Source organism: Phaethon lepturus, unplaced genomic scaffold (assembly GCF_000687285.1).
Source record: "Phaethon lepturus isolate BGI_N335 unplaced genomic scaffold, ASM68728v1 scaffold6892, whole genome shotgun sequence".
Classification (NCBI taxonomy): Eukaryota; Metazoa; Chordata; class Aves; order Phaethontiformes; family Phaethontidae; genus Phaethon; species Phaethon lepturus.
Window position 1 is genome coordinate 67,085 of NW_010521140.1, and position 18,513 is coordinate 85,597.

At 41.3% G+C, this 18,513-nt stretch overlaps 1 protein-coding gene across 1 annotated transcript in view; it reads right to left on the reverse strand.

Annotated features, from left to right (window-relative positions):
- LOC104616410 (multidrug resistance-associated protein 1-like) overlaps positions 1 to 18,269 on the reverse strand; it is a gene marked incomplete at its 5' end in the record, with an annotated part of 24,141 nt that extends 5,872 nt beyond the window's left edge. The window contains 22 exon segments of the mRNA XM_010281414.1: positions 1 to 118; positions 1,182 to 1,389; positions 2,475 to 2,589; positions 3,116 to 3,179; positions 3,672 to 3,855; positions 5,335 to 5,502; positions 5,909 to 6,085; positions 6,562 to 6,688; positions 7,376 to 7,432; positions 7,717 to 7,814; positions 8,552 to 8,698; positions 9,313 to 9,516; positions 10,019 to 10,111; positions 11,647 to 11,808; positions 12,256 to 12,433; positions 13,312 to 13,524; positions 14,115 to 14,246; positions 15,041 to 15,102; positions 15,667 to 15,789; positions 16,880 to 17,017; positions 17,654 to 17,779; positions 18,093 to 18,269. The exon segment at positions 1 to 118 is cut by the window's left edge and continues 4 nt beyond it. Of these exon segments, the coding sequence (XP_010279716.1) occupies positions 1 to 118; positions 1,182 to 1,389; positions 2,475 to 2,589; positions 3,116 to 3,179; positions 3,672 to 3,855; positions 5,335 to 5,502; positions 5,909 to 6,085; positions 6,562 to 6,688; positions 7,376 to 7,432; positions 7,717 to 7,814; positions 8,552 to 8,698; positions 9,313 to 9,516; positions 10,019 to 10,111; positions 11,647 to 11,808; positions 12,256 to 12,433; positions 13,312 to 13,524; positions 14,115 to 14,246; positions 15,041 to 15,102; positions 15,667 to 15,789; positions 16,880 to 17,017; positions 17,654 to 17,779; positions 18,093 to 18,269 (3,071 nt within the window).
- Between the last annotated feature and the right edge of the window lie 244 nt (positions 18,270 to 18,513).

Below are 18,513 nucleotides of genomic sequence, written 5' to 3' on the forward strand. Positions count from 1 at the left end.
TGCTCAAAGAAGACCATTGGGGATCTCGCAACATTCCTCAGCAACTGCAGAAACAGCTTGTGTGATGCTAACACGCCACCCAGAAGGACTGCTGCTGTGGAGGCAAATCTGCCAAGGGCTATAATAAAAAAAAATTATTAGTAGGTCTGAACAAAACCTTGGAGTTCACCTTTGCGCGATCATGATTTTCACTTCATACTGTGAATGCTGTACTAGTGAAAGGAGCTGACTTTCCCTTTGGTAGCAATTAAGCCAAGCCTCAGAGCTGCAGGACTGCCCTTTCTGTAGGGTAGTTACAGAGGGGTGCAAGACCTTCTAAGCAAGTTTGCTGGGCCACACGGATTCAGCAACTTAAACACACAGGATAAATTCTTTATTCTTCACAAAATGAGCTTGACTGGAAGTCTTAGGTTTCCTGCCTACAGATTCACTGTTAGCACAGAAGGGTACCCAACCCTTCCCACTCTTTTCAACTTGTTCAAAACTTTCTCAATCTTTTGTCACTTGGGATGAGATTTCTTCCAGATTTTATTTCTGTCCTAAAACAAGTGATTTATTTATTTGTTTTCTAAAGAGTGACCGAAAGAATTGTGGCTATTTTTAAAGAGAAAGATTTAAAGAAATGTAGAAGTCCACAAGTTCCTCTTTTTCTCTCTCCCTACACTCAGAAGACCTAAACCAAGATTTAATTCAGCATGGAGAAGACCTACCGCTTGCACTTTGATATGATTAATTTATATTGGAGGAATGGAAAGGGATATAAGAGGAAGAAAGATACACAGAAGATGTTGAATAAAAGGAGGCGGGACAGAAAAATAACAATGTTGTAGTTCTTCCATTGCTGATGTTTTTTAGGGGCTGAGGTCATTTACTTCCAGCAGGAAATACAGAGGAAGACACTATTCATCATGGTCTGCTGAAGGGCACTGGAGAACACTTCTAGCATACCATGAAGTAGAATTTCAGGCAGTAACACTGGAAATATTGTTCAGATCTCTTAGAAATCCTCTCTGCGTCAAAGCCCGTAGTTTTAGGTTCTATGCCAAACCTTTTGGGCTGGTGCCAAAAGCCCAGGAGGCTAAGAGCCCGTGGGTATGCACTTATTTATATTCTGAGAAAACATCCTGGATATGGGAAAGGGAGATGGAAATAGAGCGCAGAATTAGGTAAGTTAAACAAACCTTGAATGACTCCTAGTGCACCAAAGACTCCAATTCTCAGCTCTGTGTGCTGTTGTGTCCCATTGTGAACAGGGTCATCTGTCCACATGCTGAGCCAGTAACCACGAGAAAATGACACGGCTTGCTGACATGTGAACAACAGAATGATGTACACACACAGTGCTAAGCCTATTGCCTTCAGGTAGGCTGCATAAATCGAAGTATTGACCTAGAGTGAAACAATTGGGGGAAAATAGGAGGGGATGTTGGGAGGATCAAGCTTGTTAGCAAGGAAAAGCAGCTCCTGAACAGGAATGATTTATTATAGCATACCTACTTGGTTATATGTCATGGGCCATAGCAACCATGTTAATTCTTATTTTGTTTTCCTCATGGATGACTAATGAAGCCACATTTAAATAAATCCATGGTGTTAATGAGTAATTATTATCAACTGATGAATGTTATTGCAATAGACTCGTGTTACTACTGGAATGCAAGTAAGGCTTTCCTTAGGGTTTTCATTTGTTGTCGGTGTGAGTGAGAACTGTCGTGTATCCCGCTGATGGCTTGTGTGAACAACTGTGGATCAGCAGAGGTGAGGAGAATCCCAGTCTGGCCAATGCTGTGCTTCCCTAGGGGAAGAGCAGCCCCTCTTTGGCGGTGTCAGACTTCTCAGTACCAGTGTGTAGCCTCTGGTATTTGTTTCCTCCCCACATTTTACTGCTTCTACAGTGTGCCCTGAATACACACCTCATCCATGCCGGACTCATCCTAGCTGGAATCCCATGTCTGCTTCTTTCCTTTCACAGTACCCTCCTTGCCTCAGCTTTTTGAGGTGCTTCCCTTGGGCCAGATGAGAACAGTGATATGTCTCTTTGCCCCTTCCCACCAGCCTCAAAAGTTTGTGGACAGACTCAAGATTACAAGTCCCTTGTAATCTGTCATCTTCTGTCCCTTAACCACCACCTCACCCTGGTTGCCTCAGAGTGCTTTCCTCCTTCAGGTCAACTCTTGAATCAGGATCTCTCTTCTCAAGTGATCATAATTCCTCTGCAATGTGCCTGCATGATTCCTATTTTGGAGCCAGTACTTAGATGGGGGCACCCGGGGAGGTAGAGTTTGCATAGAAGGTACTGTGTAAAATAATGCTTAAATGACTTTCAATTATAGGGCAAACTTGTACAGCTCAGATGACTTCCCTGGAGTTGCTCTGGTTTAACTTGGGCACTGAGCTGACCTGCCTGCCGTGAGTGGGTCCATGATAAACCCATGGAATGTGTCTTTGCCTTTACAGGAAGGTGCTGTGCTTACCCTGCCATGCTGAGTTTTCTCTCCCTTGGTTAATTTTCCTTTGGTGGCTGCAGCAGTGGTACAGTCTTGACTTACAGGAATGGTTTCCCTTCCCAGAGCACAGACTGAATTGTCACTTCATAAAGAAAACAAAAATCCTTTCAATTTTTAGACAAAGCAATGAGTATTTTAAAGCTGGATCTCTTTACCCATCCACTCTTGATATTGATGCCTGCTTCAAGGGCTGAAGTTTTTGGGATCCTCCAGAGTGACCCAGACCATTGTCCATATTTATTACGGGGACTGGGCTCTGTCAAGCTATTAACAAACAGAGGCTTTAAGCATTCACTAGCTGTGGCTGGTCTGAAAGGAGTCAGACCTTCAAACACCACTGGGAAGTGTACAGCAACCAAATGTATCAACATGCCTTGTATGTGAGCTCTGGAACAAATTCTGGCTCCTTGTGAAATATGGAGAAAATGTTAGTCAACCTCCACATTCAAGAGCAGTTTCTTACCTATTCTTGAGTTTTGTTTGTTTGTTCTTACTATTAATTTACAGATCAATCCCAAACCTGCATCATACTCACTAAGAGCCTCCACATAGGCTTGTGTGGGCTTTTGGAGCAAGTTCTTCAGTGTCTGAGACAGCTTTAAGCTTACCTAAAGAGCTTCTCCTGTGATGGACCATATCTAGCGGTGATGGTGCCTTTGGTGTCTCCTGTAGCTGTGAAATAAATGTGTTTTTTTTTTTCTAAATGCTTTAGAATACTGTTTTGTCCTGTATAGCCTTTGAGAGACTGGTAATACGGAGGAAAAATTCATTACACAGAATTGTTTCTACGGGTAGAAGTACCAAGGTGAGGCTTTTGAAGCACAAACAGTGGGTAATTTGTTTACTGCATGATTGTTGTCTACTAAGATGGAACTGTTTATTCAAGAACCAATTCTGAGATAATGAGTCAGCTAATTTGACAGGCATATTTTTCCCCACACAAAGCGACAGCTTACTGTGACTGGATCTCAGCTTTAAATGTCCATAATAAAACAAACGTAAGACTGGCTTTTCCAGTTTTATTCCCTTTTTCCCTCTTCCCAACTGTGAACAGAAGCAGACCCCCCTTCTTTCCCCCTTTCCCCCAGTTCTTTTATGTTGTTATATTAAGGAAACAATTGACTGATAGCCCTAGGAAGAATGATTCCAACTCATTTGGGTTACCTGGGAAACCAGTGTCTGCCTTCTCTTCCGCAGTAATGCGTGAATGAAGAAATTCTGCAAAGGCCCCATTTCTCTGTAGAAGTTCGTGGTAGGAACCAATTTCTGAGATTGTTCCGTCCACCAGAAAAACAATGTTGTCCACTTGAGGCAAAATGTTGATTGTGTGAGTTGCCAGCACACGAGTCTGCTTGAATAAAGAGGGAACAGTTTAGAATTGTTCTGATGTTTCCGGGCTCACTTGAGCTGTTGCAGTCTGCTGTCTTCTGAAGACAGACAGGTAGTCAGTGTGAGTTGTGATTTTTACTAACCTGGAGATATTTTTGTTATTTATTCCTATCGCTTCTGACTGTCTCTTTGATGAAGTTTATCTTTGTAGGACAGCTTTGTGCCCATTTTGAAAGAGCAGAATTCGGAAGTGGAGGGCTGAATCAGCTTGCTTTGTGTCACACACAGCATAAAAGCATGAGGATGGGAACTGAAGCCTGAAGTTCCAGGCCAGCACCCTGTGTGTAAGAGGACCCTTTGCTTGGCTCACTGAGCAGTTCCATGTTGTTGATTCCCCTCAGGCTCTTAAGCAGAATGATGTTAATTGAAAAGTATGTCACACTTACTGTCACTGATATCGATATTTTAGACTCAAATTTGTGTCTGAAAACTTCATCAACCTGAATGGAGTTAAGAGTGCAGCCCCTTTTCATTTAAATTTCTGAGCATATTTGCACAGATAGTTACATGTGGGAAAGGACATAAGAAAAGTAATTTTTTTCCCTAGATAACAAATTGGCATGTTTTATAGTTCTAATATACAATCAAGCTCTTTGAGTACTGCCTAAGTCTGATACCTCTTTTCTTTGCCAGCCTTTCTGTTTCAATACAATAATTACATTCTGATACTTGCAAGCAATGTGCACATTAAGAGAAAGATATTTGTAATCAGACATGTCTGTTTTAATTGGACTTTCTAATGAAAGAAATTACCTATTTTCCTTCTACAACATGAAATTGAATCAAGGTTTGTAGGCAATTTATACCATGAAATAAAGAGAGCTGCCCTAGCATCCCTTCTCATGTAACCACATTTATTATCCAGATTGCTTGACAGCAGAGAAATACCAAGGAATAACAAAATGCAACCAATGCAAAAAAAGAACGGAAGAGAAGTGTTTAAGATGGATTTTAAGACTGAAATTTAAGTGATGAACATTTGGGTGATGAGAACTATAATGGCACCACTGAATTATTCAAAAGTGATAGAATTAGACATTGGGCAGCTCTTCCTAACTACACTAGAAGTAAATTTCAAAAAGGGAGAAGGATAATGTCAACAGAAGACCCAAGAACTATAAACTTGCTGTAGAAGTAAGGCTGGAAGTAGGCATGTGGTTTGGCATGAGGATAAAGACAGTCTTTCAGGAGAGCCTAACTTATCAGTCTTCCTCCTCCTAGGTGAGATTCATTGCAGGACTTCCACATGCTGTGTGGACTGCAGAGGTTACCCATTCCACTTCTACTGTTGTTACAGCAGTACACCTGCTGTCACTAGCAAAAAAAGAACTTGGGAGCCTTTGATAAAGTGAATAACTCACCCAACTGGAAACATTTCGGGGGCCCTGATAATTAGGTACACTTTGCAATCTTTTACAGTTCAGGATTTATAACGCACCTTGTCCTTCAGTAAGCTGTTGGGTCCAAGGACATGTTCAAAAATGTGCTGTCCAACATGGGCATCAACAGCTGAGAGGGGGTCATCTAGAAGGTAAATCGAAGCCTTCTGGTACACAGCACGAGCAAGGTTCACTCTTTGCTTCTGCCCTCCAGATATATTTATTCCCTGTAAAAATGTATTGACACTGTTTATTTCAAAGTTACAGCATATTTGCCAACTCTTGGCTTCATTTTACATTGAGGTTTTAGAACTTCCTTATTTTTAAATCAGAGCATCTCCCTCCCTCCCTCCAAATAGGGCTCTTGAGATGCAGATGCGGATTCTCTTGAGCAACTCCACTCTCCTATAAAAAAGGACCAAAGAATGACCTGGGTTTGTTGATTTTTGTCTTGAGCATCTTAACTGTCAGGATGTGGTCTTCAGATCCTACTAAATCATGGCCTAACTTTTCAGAAATTATTGAGCACCTGCCTCCTGCAAGTTTAGGCCTTTTGTAGCTGTTTTAAGCAGGACACCCAAAGTTGTAGCTACTCATGGAAAAGTTGGACAAAATATAAACCTAAGCCAGTACCTTCTCTCCTATTTCGCTCTTCTGCCCTGCAGGGAAGGTCTTCAAATCAGGTTGCAGTGCACAAGCATCTATCACTCTATTGAACCATGTTTCATCCATCTCTTTCCCAAAGAGAATATTATCTTCCACTGAGGCATTTTGTATCCAAGCTTGCTGGGGAACATAAGCTGCAGTACCCTAGAAAAATGGAAGTGGAAGAACATTAACTACCTTTTTCATAAGCTCAACTTGACACTGTGGGCACAGGTTTTTGAAGAAAAACTCTCCCCATTAGCTTTACAGAAATCTGGAATGATATTTGCCATTGGCAGGTCTCAGAGGGCTTTGCAAAATAGTGAGTCTGCACTTTCACTATCTCATAGAAGAGGAAACTGAGGTGCAAGTACGTGTCACACCTTACCAGAATGCCACTTCCGCTCACTGTCAGAGTAGGAAATGTAACTGGATCTTTGAAGTCCTGTTCCCATTCCCAAGGGCCAGGCTCATCCAGAGGTCTTAAGCACCTTCAGATAATTAAATGCAGGCTGCTACATACAGCTTTTGTTAAAATTTAACAGTAGATGGGTTTTCACTAAGTACCTGATGCCTTGGTTAATACCTTACTGTTCCTGAAGACAGCCTAATTAAAAGAAAACGCTCAGGGGAAAATCTACCTTCATTGTCACACAGCCATCCGTCCTCTCCAGCTCACCAAGTAACGCTGACAGCAAGGAGGACTTTCCAGCACCCACTTGGCCAACTATAGCAAGCAAGGAGCCTTGGGGCACAGTAAGATCTATCCTATAGAGAAAAGATTAGTCTCTTACCACCTTTTAAATACACTTTCTGAAAACAAAATGACCAAAATTCTTGCTATTGTTTTGTAGCAATAAAAACTAAACCCCTTAATTTCATACTTGAGGCCTCAGTTGCACAGGGTTACTCTTCCTGTCATGCTGACTTTTTGCAGCAGAACAGGAGCCATCCCTTCAAAGATGCCTCCAAACAGAAAGTCTTCATCCCCATCTGAGTTTCAAATCCAGATCCAAGACCCAGGTCCCCACTCTGGAGATAGGCTAGCCCAAAGCACTGGATATAAAACATTCCTGAACATCAGTACTTTTCAATACTGTTTATTCCCTAAAACTGCAATGCCTTTTGAAATAAGCATGTAGTGATATCATGTATAATATCTGCATACCATCAATTCTACTTTTTAGACTTAAATTACCGTAATTTCATGTTTGTGCAAGAAAACTCTCTATATTAAGCAACATCCAGATACAGGCACCTTCCCATTTATGTGGTCTCAGGCATAAAGGCAAAATTACATTTTGTCTGACTTTACAATTTTCAGAATTCAACATTAAAAGCAAACTCAAAAGCCTGTAGATATGCCATACTGGTTTCACTTAGGCCCTGAGGAATTAGTTCATTCAGCACCCACCCTGTCCTACAGAGCTGAGATGACTAAGGGTAAGTCTGTACCTTCTAAGACAAGAAGTTTCTTTGCTCCAGCAAAAAGTCCCATTTCTTATGGTGATACTTGCCTGTACTGAAATACGAGGAGAAATAGAACACTAAATTCAACGGTAGGTATAGAAACATTCCTGTTTATGTAACAGTGTGTATTTATATTACATAAAATGAACGCTAAGTATGAAAAGGGGTTAATTACCAGATTAGATGTCATGTTTAGAAATAAATAGACCTGAGAGAGAGAGTGACAGTGAAGCGGCAAACATTTTTATCTTGACTATAGTAGGCACCCTAAGAGTGGAAGCTGAACAATGGGAGCTACTCCTCTTAGAAGACAATAATGCTAACACAAAAGCTTACCACAGTCAGAAGTGTTTCTGCTTGAGCTCTCAGGATTCAGTTCTTCTAGACTCAGAAAAGCTGCTAAGCGGTTTAAAGAAACTTTGGCCTGAAATGAAGAAACACACAAAAGAGTAAGATTTTAAAATAGACAGGCAGCTAAAACCCAAAGTGAAGACTCAACTTGATGACCCACTTAGACTGCTGACTAAGTGCTATGTTGCAGATGCTCTAGGCTTAGATGGACAAATGCAACTCTTCCTTACGTTAACTGTCTTTATTTCCACTTAGCTTAGCAAAAACTCTATATTCCCTGTATTTTCTCTTCTGTTCACACACTGAAATTGGTGCTTTTTTTCTCCAATTCATCATGAAGTCTTTCCAGTGATTGCTTCTGTACATGAAGAGTTGTGACAGTCGTCTTAAGGTGCAAGAGAGAAGTGCAGTTTCCCAGTTTCTTACTGGACAATGACTTGCTTTTCTCTGGCCTGGGCTAGCAGGGTTTCCATTGATCTCCCATGGAGATCTTGCTCCGTCTGTTCTGATTTCTGTGATTAAAAACAGAACTGGAAGCACCTCTGAGATCTAATGGTACTTGTGATTCGCCTTGAAAGACTTACGAGTTATTCTTGGTGACTGTTTTGTCAATACGTGGAGCCTTTCTGAAAAACAGTACTACAGAGTACCCTTAGGTGCAAGTCCTTGCACGTCAGTGCTTCACCACAGCAACTGTATAGCTAGCCCTGATGTTCAAAGCCCGAAGAAATCCCTACCTTTACCTGTTAATGGTGGTATGTAAAAAAAACGCTTATGGCCAAAGAAAAAGGATCCTAGCCTGCCATTAACCTGGACAGCAGCGTTTATGGAGAATGGCAGGAAAGAGGGCGCAGTGTTGAGAATGTTGATCAGTGTTAAAGCTACAAAGGCCTTCTGAGCATCCAGGACGTGTGTGTTATCCACCAGGGTGTAGACAGCAAACATGACAAACGCAATCTGAAAGGGAGCAAAGGAAAAACAGACCATTTGCTTCAGACAGGGAGAAGAATGGTTCAAGGGTGACAGGCCCCTTCCTAAAGACTCTAGAACCTATTTAGTTAAATCCAGGCTATCACCTATATACATGGTACCCATCCCGCAGATATCATAGGCAAGGTCTTGTGAGTTAATGACAAAACCAAGTCTGATCATTTGGCATTTGTTCTGGTTTAAGGAATTTTTGTTGCTGTAACCACAGCAAGGTGAAAGCAGAGCCGTTTCCCACTGAAAACATATGGCTGAGCTGCAACAGCAAGTGTGAAAGTGGCTTGCGCAGCTACTGACTGTGCCATGAACACTGTCTTGCTGGACATCTCCAGGTGGTTCTTGCAAAGCAGGCTCAGTCTGCCTAGAGCACATTGCCAGACCAGGCGACTTGTCCATGGAATTGTTACAACAGCGTAAGTGTCTGTGTGGGTGATTCCACTGGGGCTCAGCAACTCCTGTGAGACCACCAACTGCTCTGGGCAGATGTTCTCTTTAGCTGTCCCACAGGAAAAATCTGTCCAGACAGGACTACAAGGAGAATTGGAAGTAATAGCATGTTTTATGTAGGAAGGTGAACCACTCACCAGGAAAGCTGATGAATGGAAAGAAGCCAGAGATGCTGAGAAGAGAATCTGAGATCTTTTTAGGGCCTGAAGTTCTTGCTTCCGGATACCAAGCACTTTCTCCATGAAGGTTTTCTCCCAGCCATACAGTTTGATTACTTTAATGTCACTGAGAATGGCATTAGTGAGTTTGGCCCGCTCATCTTTATGTTTCATCTGGGCCTCCTGTAATAAATCATTGAATGTTCAGTTATTCTGAAGAAACACCTTATTCTTGCCTCTGAATTCTGAATAAATTTCCCTGCAGTTGAGCTGTGTATACTGCTTTGCTTATGAATCTTCCAGGCTGGGTAATACTTCGTTTGTCATCTTCACAGTGTTATTTTTACTGGCAATACGTAGAAAACACAAAGGTGGGCAAACAAGGTAAAAGACTGAACATGCAAGAGGTTACTCTGAACTTAAAGCAGCTTTGCAGGCTTCAGATCCTATGTTACTTCAGACAGTCATGGTCAGCATGAATAATCAACATTAAGCCATCACTTGACTACCTTTTTTTTCCTTTTTTTTTTTTTTTTTCAACATGTCTACTGTAATTATCAGTAGCCTTCAGTTCCATCTGATGCTTTCCTGGAAGAGCATGGCAGCCTTTAACTTAGGTTTGAAAGCAGTATCCTAGCATAATTCAAGTCAGTAAAACACTTCATTTATATAAAGCAAAATGTACCTGAAACTGACTCCTCTTCTTGGTGATCACAAAATTCAGAGGCAAAAGAAAAAGGAATACAGCAACTGAAGTCAAGGCAGATGGCCCAAGAAGCTGCCAAGAGAGAAAATGAAAGAGGAAGAACTTCTAGTGATTACTAGAAATGACTGTTTCCCATTCTGCTTGCTCACCTTCCCTCTATTTGAATTTATGCTGGACATTCCTCGTGGTTAAGGCTTTAATCTTGTCTTTGCCTTTCCTGGGAATTGTGCTCCCTAAGCACTGTGGATTGTTAACTCTCCAGGCAGGGTAACTCCTGTCATCATGCTCTGCTGAATTTATTTGCTTCCCTTTTAGGAACTAGGTTAGTGCTGAAAGTGATCCAGAAGCATGCTGGCAATTCAAGTAATTTCTGTGTCTGCCCATCTGTTCTTGGATGCGTTAAGGAGGACATCTTGTGGCTGGCGTAAGTAGTGACCCAAAACAAAACCAGGTTTTGTTTAAAAAAACAAACCCAAACCCTCAACAAACTAAATAACCCAGCTTGTCTGAATTTACATCAACTAGTGAGATGAAATGGTAGCATTATACTGTGCCACATACTCTCGGGACAGCTCCTGGATACCTGGATACCAAGATTCATGATGACTTGTGTATCAAAATAGCGAGCTTGTTTCTCATGGTTTAGTTATATCTCTCTACAGACAGCGTACATTTGCTAAAGGGGTGAGTGCTGGTATACACAATGGTCTGTGAACACTAGGAAAGTATTAATTATGCTCTGACTACATGCAACCATGTTCAGCTTTTCAATGTCACTAGAAAAGGGATGATGATTTTTCAACAGTCTATACCATGGCTATTAATTTTCTAAGATCATAGTGTCCTGCCAGGCACAAGGCACAGTTCATTCTGGTTAGCAAAGGAAGGTCTCAAAGGCCTCTGGAAAGCTCCTGGGAATCAACTGTCTCTATAGTGCTCATACTTCCATTTGGTGTGCTGCCAAAAACAGGGACTAAAATATAGGGTTTTATCCTGCTGAGAAAATACCATACATTGAATTGAGGGGGGGAAAGGATCTTTTAGATTATCATCCTTTATTTCTAATTCAGGTTTTGCTCTCTTCTTGCTAAGCTCCTTGATACATATAATATTCTCTGTATCCAGTACTCTTTTTGAATCTCGTATAACTTCAAACTGTTTCACTGATCTTGTGGTGATCAGGCTTCAGGATGAAGTACGTCAAGTTGGTATTTCAGTCCATTCCCCTTTATGTTCTGTAACCATGCTGAGGAGCTGGAACTGGACTCTCAGCCTGCAGTGGGCCACCACATTTTGGTTGAAAAGAGAGGAGACGGGAAAATCTGAGGCAAAAGTTTCAAGTCAGCTCAGAATAACCATACTCACAGTCTTTCCTACAAGAGGCTGAATGCTGAATCCACAGGTGAGAAAATGAATTAAAGGGATTCTATACCAATAAAAATGTCTTCTAAAAAGAAAAGCGAATCCACCATGCTACAGAGCTAAGAAAAATAGTGCAATTTCATGTTATTCAGACCAGCAAAGCTCTAAGCAGAATTTTGAAAACTCCTTTTCCCTTTGATTCGTAGAATAGAAAGGGGCTGGTAGGTACTATCATCATATTTTACCTGCCACAAGAAGACAAAGCAGATGATAATCCGAATAGGAGCAAGCCAGGTCCCATTAAAATAGATTATCAGATCCATTAGCTTTTGGACATCAACAGATACCAGATTAACAATTTCACCTACTGTTGCTGCTTTCCTTGATGCATTTGACATAACTAGGATCTAGACAGGGTAGAGCAGAAAAGAAGGGTGTCATCGAACAACAGCTTTGGTCCAAAAATGGAACAACTTTCTTGTATAAAGAAAGGAAAAAAAGAGGTGGAGGAAAATGTCAAATCCTAGGTACTGAAGACACGCTTTTGCATGGGATATGTGACTTCACTTTAAGAAGAATAATTTACTCCTTTCCCCAACCATAATCTACAGCGTAAGAAAGCTTATGTTGTTTTTATCTCTCCTTTTCTTGGCTTTTCCTTCAGAGGTAAGAGCTGAAGAACAAACACTAAAATACTTCCCACGTACTGTTCAGAAATTAGTATAGCACAGAATTACATCCTAAGAGTAGTTTCTAATAACAGCGACCCTGATATTAAGGACAGTGTACCCACAATGTCATGCCTACTAATGTAGGGGTAGAAAAAAATGAGACTGCAAAAGAAGTAGACCCACCTTCCTGTACACAAGCCCTGTTACTGCAGTTTTCAGTCTCAACCCCAGAACAAGGCACATGTACATATATCGTTGTTCAAACAGAGTCTGGAGACAAGCCAAAAGGAACATAGTGAAAGCATAGAAATAACCATGCCAGGTAGGGGCTTCTTGATCTTCAATAAACTTCAGGAAAAGGCTGCAAGACAGGAGCAAAATGTTGATGAATCAATGTAGAACTGATTAAATATCAGACACACAAAAATGCAGAAATACCAGGGATTTTTTCTGTATTCTCCCTGGCTGATGTTTGTCAGTAAAATAGCAGAAGAACTGGAAAAAATGCTAAGTATCCTATGTCTTATAATATCCTGATTTTTGACATTTAGCCACTCTTGGTTTTGAAGCAATCTCTGATCTCAGCATCATCTCAGGGGACACCTCAGTTTCAGCATTAAGGATGACTCCTGAATTTCTTGAATTTGTCACAAATATGCAATTTGGGAGCCATAATCTAGGGAAGTCATTGACATTTCTAGAACTTCTCTTAATGACTTAAGAAGTGATGTTGCTCTTGAAAATCTACTGTAATGCAGGTTTGTGTTGTACCAGCGCAATCCACAAAGCAGCATGTCAGCTGACTAAAGAAGCTATTTAAGATGTGTAGGATGCACAGATGTGCTCTTTATAATTACCCAAGGAACACGGAGCCTTAACACTACAGCAAGCGGCTGACAGCCTGTGGAGATGATGTGGTATCTAGAACCATCAAATAACTCACTCCTGTTCCAGTGAAGTTGTCAAAAGGCTCAGTGCAGCATGTCTTTTCCACAGAATACAGCAGTGGAGAAAGTGTGCACGGTTTTAGACAGGGTTTTGTTTGGGTTTTTTTCCCACTGAGTTGACTGTGGTCTTAGCACAAATGATAATCCAGCTCTTTTCATCAACAGTAGATTTCAAAAGATAAGTGTTTTGTGTGTCCACCTCTGTGAGTGCTGGCATGCACGTCTCTCTGTGAGCTCGTGCACACAGCAGTCTCGTACATGTGATAGAAATACATTATAAATGTGCACATACCTCAGTAACTTCGGGATGGAGAACATGAAGACATCACAGATAACTAAGCAGACACTGCTGAGAAGGAAGTAGGTTCCAAACATGCTCCAAAACACTTTCAGTAAGGGTCTGCTCTGACTGTGCTGTGATTGCAGTAGAACGTCTGTCTCTTCAGCTTCTGCTATGCCAGTTTCATTCTGCTGACCCTTTTTAAATGTAGCAGACTCTATTTTTCTAACGAAAGACATGACAAGAAAGCTAGCCACCATCGGAGAAAGCTTGGGAATCTTGTGTTTTCAAAAAATCATTAATATCTCATACAGGGCCTCATGCCATGTCCAGTATAAACGCTCATCAACAAAGGATCCCTCTCACAAAAAAACTTAGTTCTGTGCTTCCAGGAATGGAACTATGTTCTCCAGCAGATTTCAATGCTTAAAATCAGATTTTGCAGAAAAGGAGCTCACTTACTGAGTGCTCACCCACCAAAGAGTAAACACCTTCAAGTTTTCATAGCAGCGTGTAACCTGGATCATTTTTTGGACTCTATCCTTTTCTTCTTGTTTAATGGACAAATAATGCAGTGGGATTGAATCTTTCAATCATTCCCCTGTCCAGATAGGAAGCGCCTAGCAGAGCTTACATTCGGAGCCTGAATATGTGCTGAAGCAGTGTGTCTAGCCCTCTGTGGGGAATGGAGGGCATTAAAGCCTGTTCTGAGATGCCACACCAGCACCTGTGAGTGCATTTGGTTATATCATCTAGAGGCAAGAGAGAAAATGCCCAGCTGAGTGGATGACACACTCTCTAGATCAAGTACTCACTGCTGGGTTCTGCTATGACACTTCTTCCACTGTCTTTCAGCCCAGGCAACAATTTCTTCAGAGGAGTCTTCTTTCCTCACTGGCCACAAGTCATCCACCCCCAAGGACTGCTGATGGCCTTTCCAGAGAAGCCTGGAGAATAGACAGACTTCTGTAATGTAAGCACGGAAGGATTTATTGTGCGTGTAGTATTTTCAAAACACATGGGCTTTAGGTTAGTGCACCACAGTGAGCACATAGGGACTTACATAAAACAGTACTCGGGACTGTCCCGGAACAAATATGAATGTTCAGGAACAGCAGTTTTGCTTCAAATCCCTGTGCTGTCTTCTGTCAACATAACGAGGATTTGCAAGTGAGGCCTAATTTCTAGTTCATACTGAGAATTGAGTCTTGGGCAGTGAGGGACAAAGTTAAGTTTAATTTATTCTGTGGCTCAGTGAAACACAGATGAGGCCTTATCATAGCGGACATTAGGTCTAAGGACTGTAATCATCTTCCTTCTCAATGCTCAGCAGCAGGCTGGGCCAGTGTCCTCATTCACTATTTCCCCTTTGCCTAGCATTTGTTACAGGAAGGTCTGGCAGGTGGATAGGGCTGTGGTTGGTGTACAGTGATCTTTTGCGATTGCTGAGGTCTGTTTCAAGATTGGGAGGGCACTGGAAGGGTAGTTGGAAGAGGAAAGAGAATTATCTAGAATCGTAACTTTGTGTTTTGAACTACTTTGAGAAAAGTAAGTTAACTTTTTCTAATTTGATCTTGTGAGAACATCTCCAGTCCCCAGAGAAAGAATTTAAATCCTCACTGTATAAGCTAACTCAGAGGGCTTAGATATTTCCTGCTGTCTGTCATCTGTACCCTCTCTTTTATGCTGCTACTTTTTTCTGATATTCTAACAAAACCACATCTTTTTCTGTATTTCTTACCCAGAGAACCACCAGTATGTGATTTTGGAAAGAAAAGAGCTGCTGGCTTCTGGACACTGATTCTGATGGGAGGAAAAACATGGGTGATATTTATATATAGAAAAGGGCATGATTAATATAATTCCCTTCTGTGCTTCCCCAGGAAAAGCAATCAAAAAGTTACCCCCCTCCCTCCCCTTCACTGACCCTGACAGTGTAAACGTATCATGGAGGATCAGCGGGTTGGGGAGACTTTGGAGAATTAGACTTTGAGTAGTGTCTCAGAGGAACAAAGAATATCATTCTTCATACCCAAAGACATTTATTTTCTGAAACACAGGTCTGCCATACTCATACCTCGGATAGCGTACTGCTGCACAGGAGAGCGCAGGGAAGCAATATTAGCCCTATCTACTGGTTTCAGTGAAAATAAACATGAGTATGGATAGAAGAGGTTTTTAGTTTTTCAAAACGTACATAGAGAGACAGAGTACTGTTACCACAAAGTCTGCTGGTTACCTTTTAAAGCTGTCAGCCTTTATACATCTTACATCTCCCAGATACTTATGTTCCTATGTATCCCCATAAATTTAAATTCCTGTTTGAGCAATGAAACAATGTATTATGAAAAGCTACGTTATACTTACAGGATTGACAGCTTTAGAGAAGAAGGGAGGGTGATCCACTAAGCAGAATAACACAAGTTCTCCTAGCACCAGGCTAGCATAAAGGTAAGTTGTAACGTGGCGGAAATGGTCTTCCCAGAAGCCCTAAGAAACAGAATACTGTTGAGAATGAGGTAAGAACTTTCATGTGAAATCACATGAAATCAGTGGGGAAAGATGGCTTCTCAAGTTCTACTAGCCATAAGCTCCGAGTTTTGGTTTGAAGCATGAGGTGCATTTATTTAAACTGTAGTTATGTAGACCTACTTAAATAGATAACTCCTGAAACTGGAGTATCAGAAAATGCTAAATAATGCACACATTTGTTATTTACAGTGATGGTTTTATTGTGAGGTTTCATAGCACTCTAGGCAAATCAGACATCCCCACTGTGTCATTATTCAGGGAACTTAGGGTGTTCTGAGGGATAGAAGTTCCTTGTTCACCTAGTGACATGAACTGTTGATAAAATAAAGTAGCTGCTAGGTTTTATTACAAATGGTATATCTAAGGGGCTCCATGAAGGGCTCTTTAATTAATTTTGTGAATGAGAAAGAGAAAAACCAAGGAAAAAGTCTGAGTATTTTTGGAACTGTATTTTGGTAGCAAGAAGTGGCAAAGTGTTATTTCTACAAGAGGCCTAGTGCCTGAGTATCATTCAACACAGCAGGAACAAGCAAGTTCCCAACTGTCTTTTGTTTAGTGACTGCATGTTTCTCCCCCATTACTTAAACACACAGATTACACAAATGTTTGTTTATTCCTTTTGTGATGGAAAGGTACAACTGTTTGCCTGAGGAAAATGGCCACTGACTCAATGTCTCAGATGTGTAAACCCAGCCAGCACTCCTCCACAAATAAACATTCACCACAAATACCCAAATAATAAAAATGTGTAATATATAAACAAATTTATGCTGATACAAAATCTGGTTTAAGGCCAGTTTTTAGTGACAGTGTTTATGTTCAGTTTGCTTATGTTCATATATAAAGTCTGCCCAGCTCTCAGAAAACCACACTGTCTACATTGAAGGGGATAACATGGACAGAGATGAAAAAGTGTCATCAGTCATTTTTCTCAGCATGTATCTTGAGAGGAATTTGGTTCTCCACCTCACAATCAATGAGGCAAAAAGAGCCCTATTGTTTAGTCACTTCATACCCCTGCACATTAAAGATACGTGATTTCACTTACTCTTTCCAGGGCATGTTGGACTTTGGAACTGAACATCACAACTGCAGCCAGGAATGAGAGCAGCCAGTAAATCAACAGGATGCCTGAAGACTGGATGCCCATCATTCTTTCCGCCTGGGTAAGGAACATGGCCAGGATCTGTGAGGAAGTACAAATTTGTTCAGATAAATAGCTGGTAATGGAATGCCAAACATTATCATCAAATTAATGGATACAATAGAGAAAAATCAGTTCGTTTCTTGCCCAAACAATTCAGGATTTTCAGAGCTGCAGTATTGTTGCTAGGAGGCAAAAACTGAAAAGCATTATGTGCAATTTTGCACTAAAGAATGTCTCTCCAGAAAGGGCAAGTAATAAAACTACAAGTGGGCCGAAAGGCTGGGATGATCGAGGCTATGAAGATGCAATTACAGAAGGGAAGGATAGGCATTTAGGTTGAATGGAAGTCCCATTTCATTCTAAACCATATTAAATCACATAGCGTGGTTATAAGAAAATAGATCGTCTTGTTGTTGTGAGACCTCTTTCTAAACACTACTGCTACCTCGGCTCTTGCAAGGTGTACTCTGCCCACAGAACTCTCTACTGTAGCTGTAGACCCAATGGTCTGCCCCAGCTCCAAACCCCTGCTGTGTCACACAGCAGAAACTCACAAAGCACGTGTCTAGCCTCCTACTCCCCATCAGCTGTCTCTCTGCTCAAAGATACCAAGAAACATGGGAAATACAAGAGGGCTAAGCTGGGCTACATGCAGACAAAACAAGGAATAGTTACCATTGTGATTCCCACCACAGCAGGGCTAATGAAGAATGCTGGAGCCCGTGGGATTCCTTGGCTTATTTCCCAGAGTACAAAGAAGATGTTAGAAAAACACAGTATTACCAGGATGAATCCAAGGACCTGGGGCAGAGACAGCAAACACACACGTTGGAATGGACTGAAATCGTGATGGGATGATCTACTGAACTGAATGCTCCAAGCAGCCTGGGTGGTAAGACTGGAAAGGTTGACGGGCAGGTTTGGGATAGAGATCATTATGGAAAGTAGCAGGGAAGCGAATGGAAGTACAGGGGAGAAGTTCTTCCTAAACTTTACTTGATTTATACTAACCTGACTTTACCTGCGTCAAACACAAAGATGGATCATCAGAAAAGGGTTCATGATTTAGAACAATTAAGTTATGCATCAAAGTTGTGATAATGTCCATCCTTACCATTTTGGTTTTGAAGATGTGGGACATCCTGATATAGCCTTTGTTTTTGTGTCGAAGGTACAAGTAGTAGAAAGGAAAACAGATCCAAAGATAGGCACAGGGGATCCAAGCAATGACTGTACTCTCAAAACACCAGGTAAATCTTGGGGTGTTTGTGTACCATGTCTGGTTCCAGTCCTGTCACAGAATCGACATAGAAGTGAAACGGTAAAGCTAATGTGTGCAGAATTTCACCAGCTAATGCAAGTCACTAATGCTACAACGAGATCTACTATAATGTCAGAGGAATTTGATTTAGGGTTTCAAATGTAAAAAACATTTGGCAATGGGGAGCTGCTGGAGAATAGTAAGGTGTCACAGGTGAGGGAAGGAGGGAGGATTCAGCAGTAGCATTTTGGAGGTAATGGAAGTAGAAAGGGAG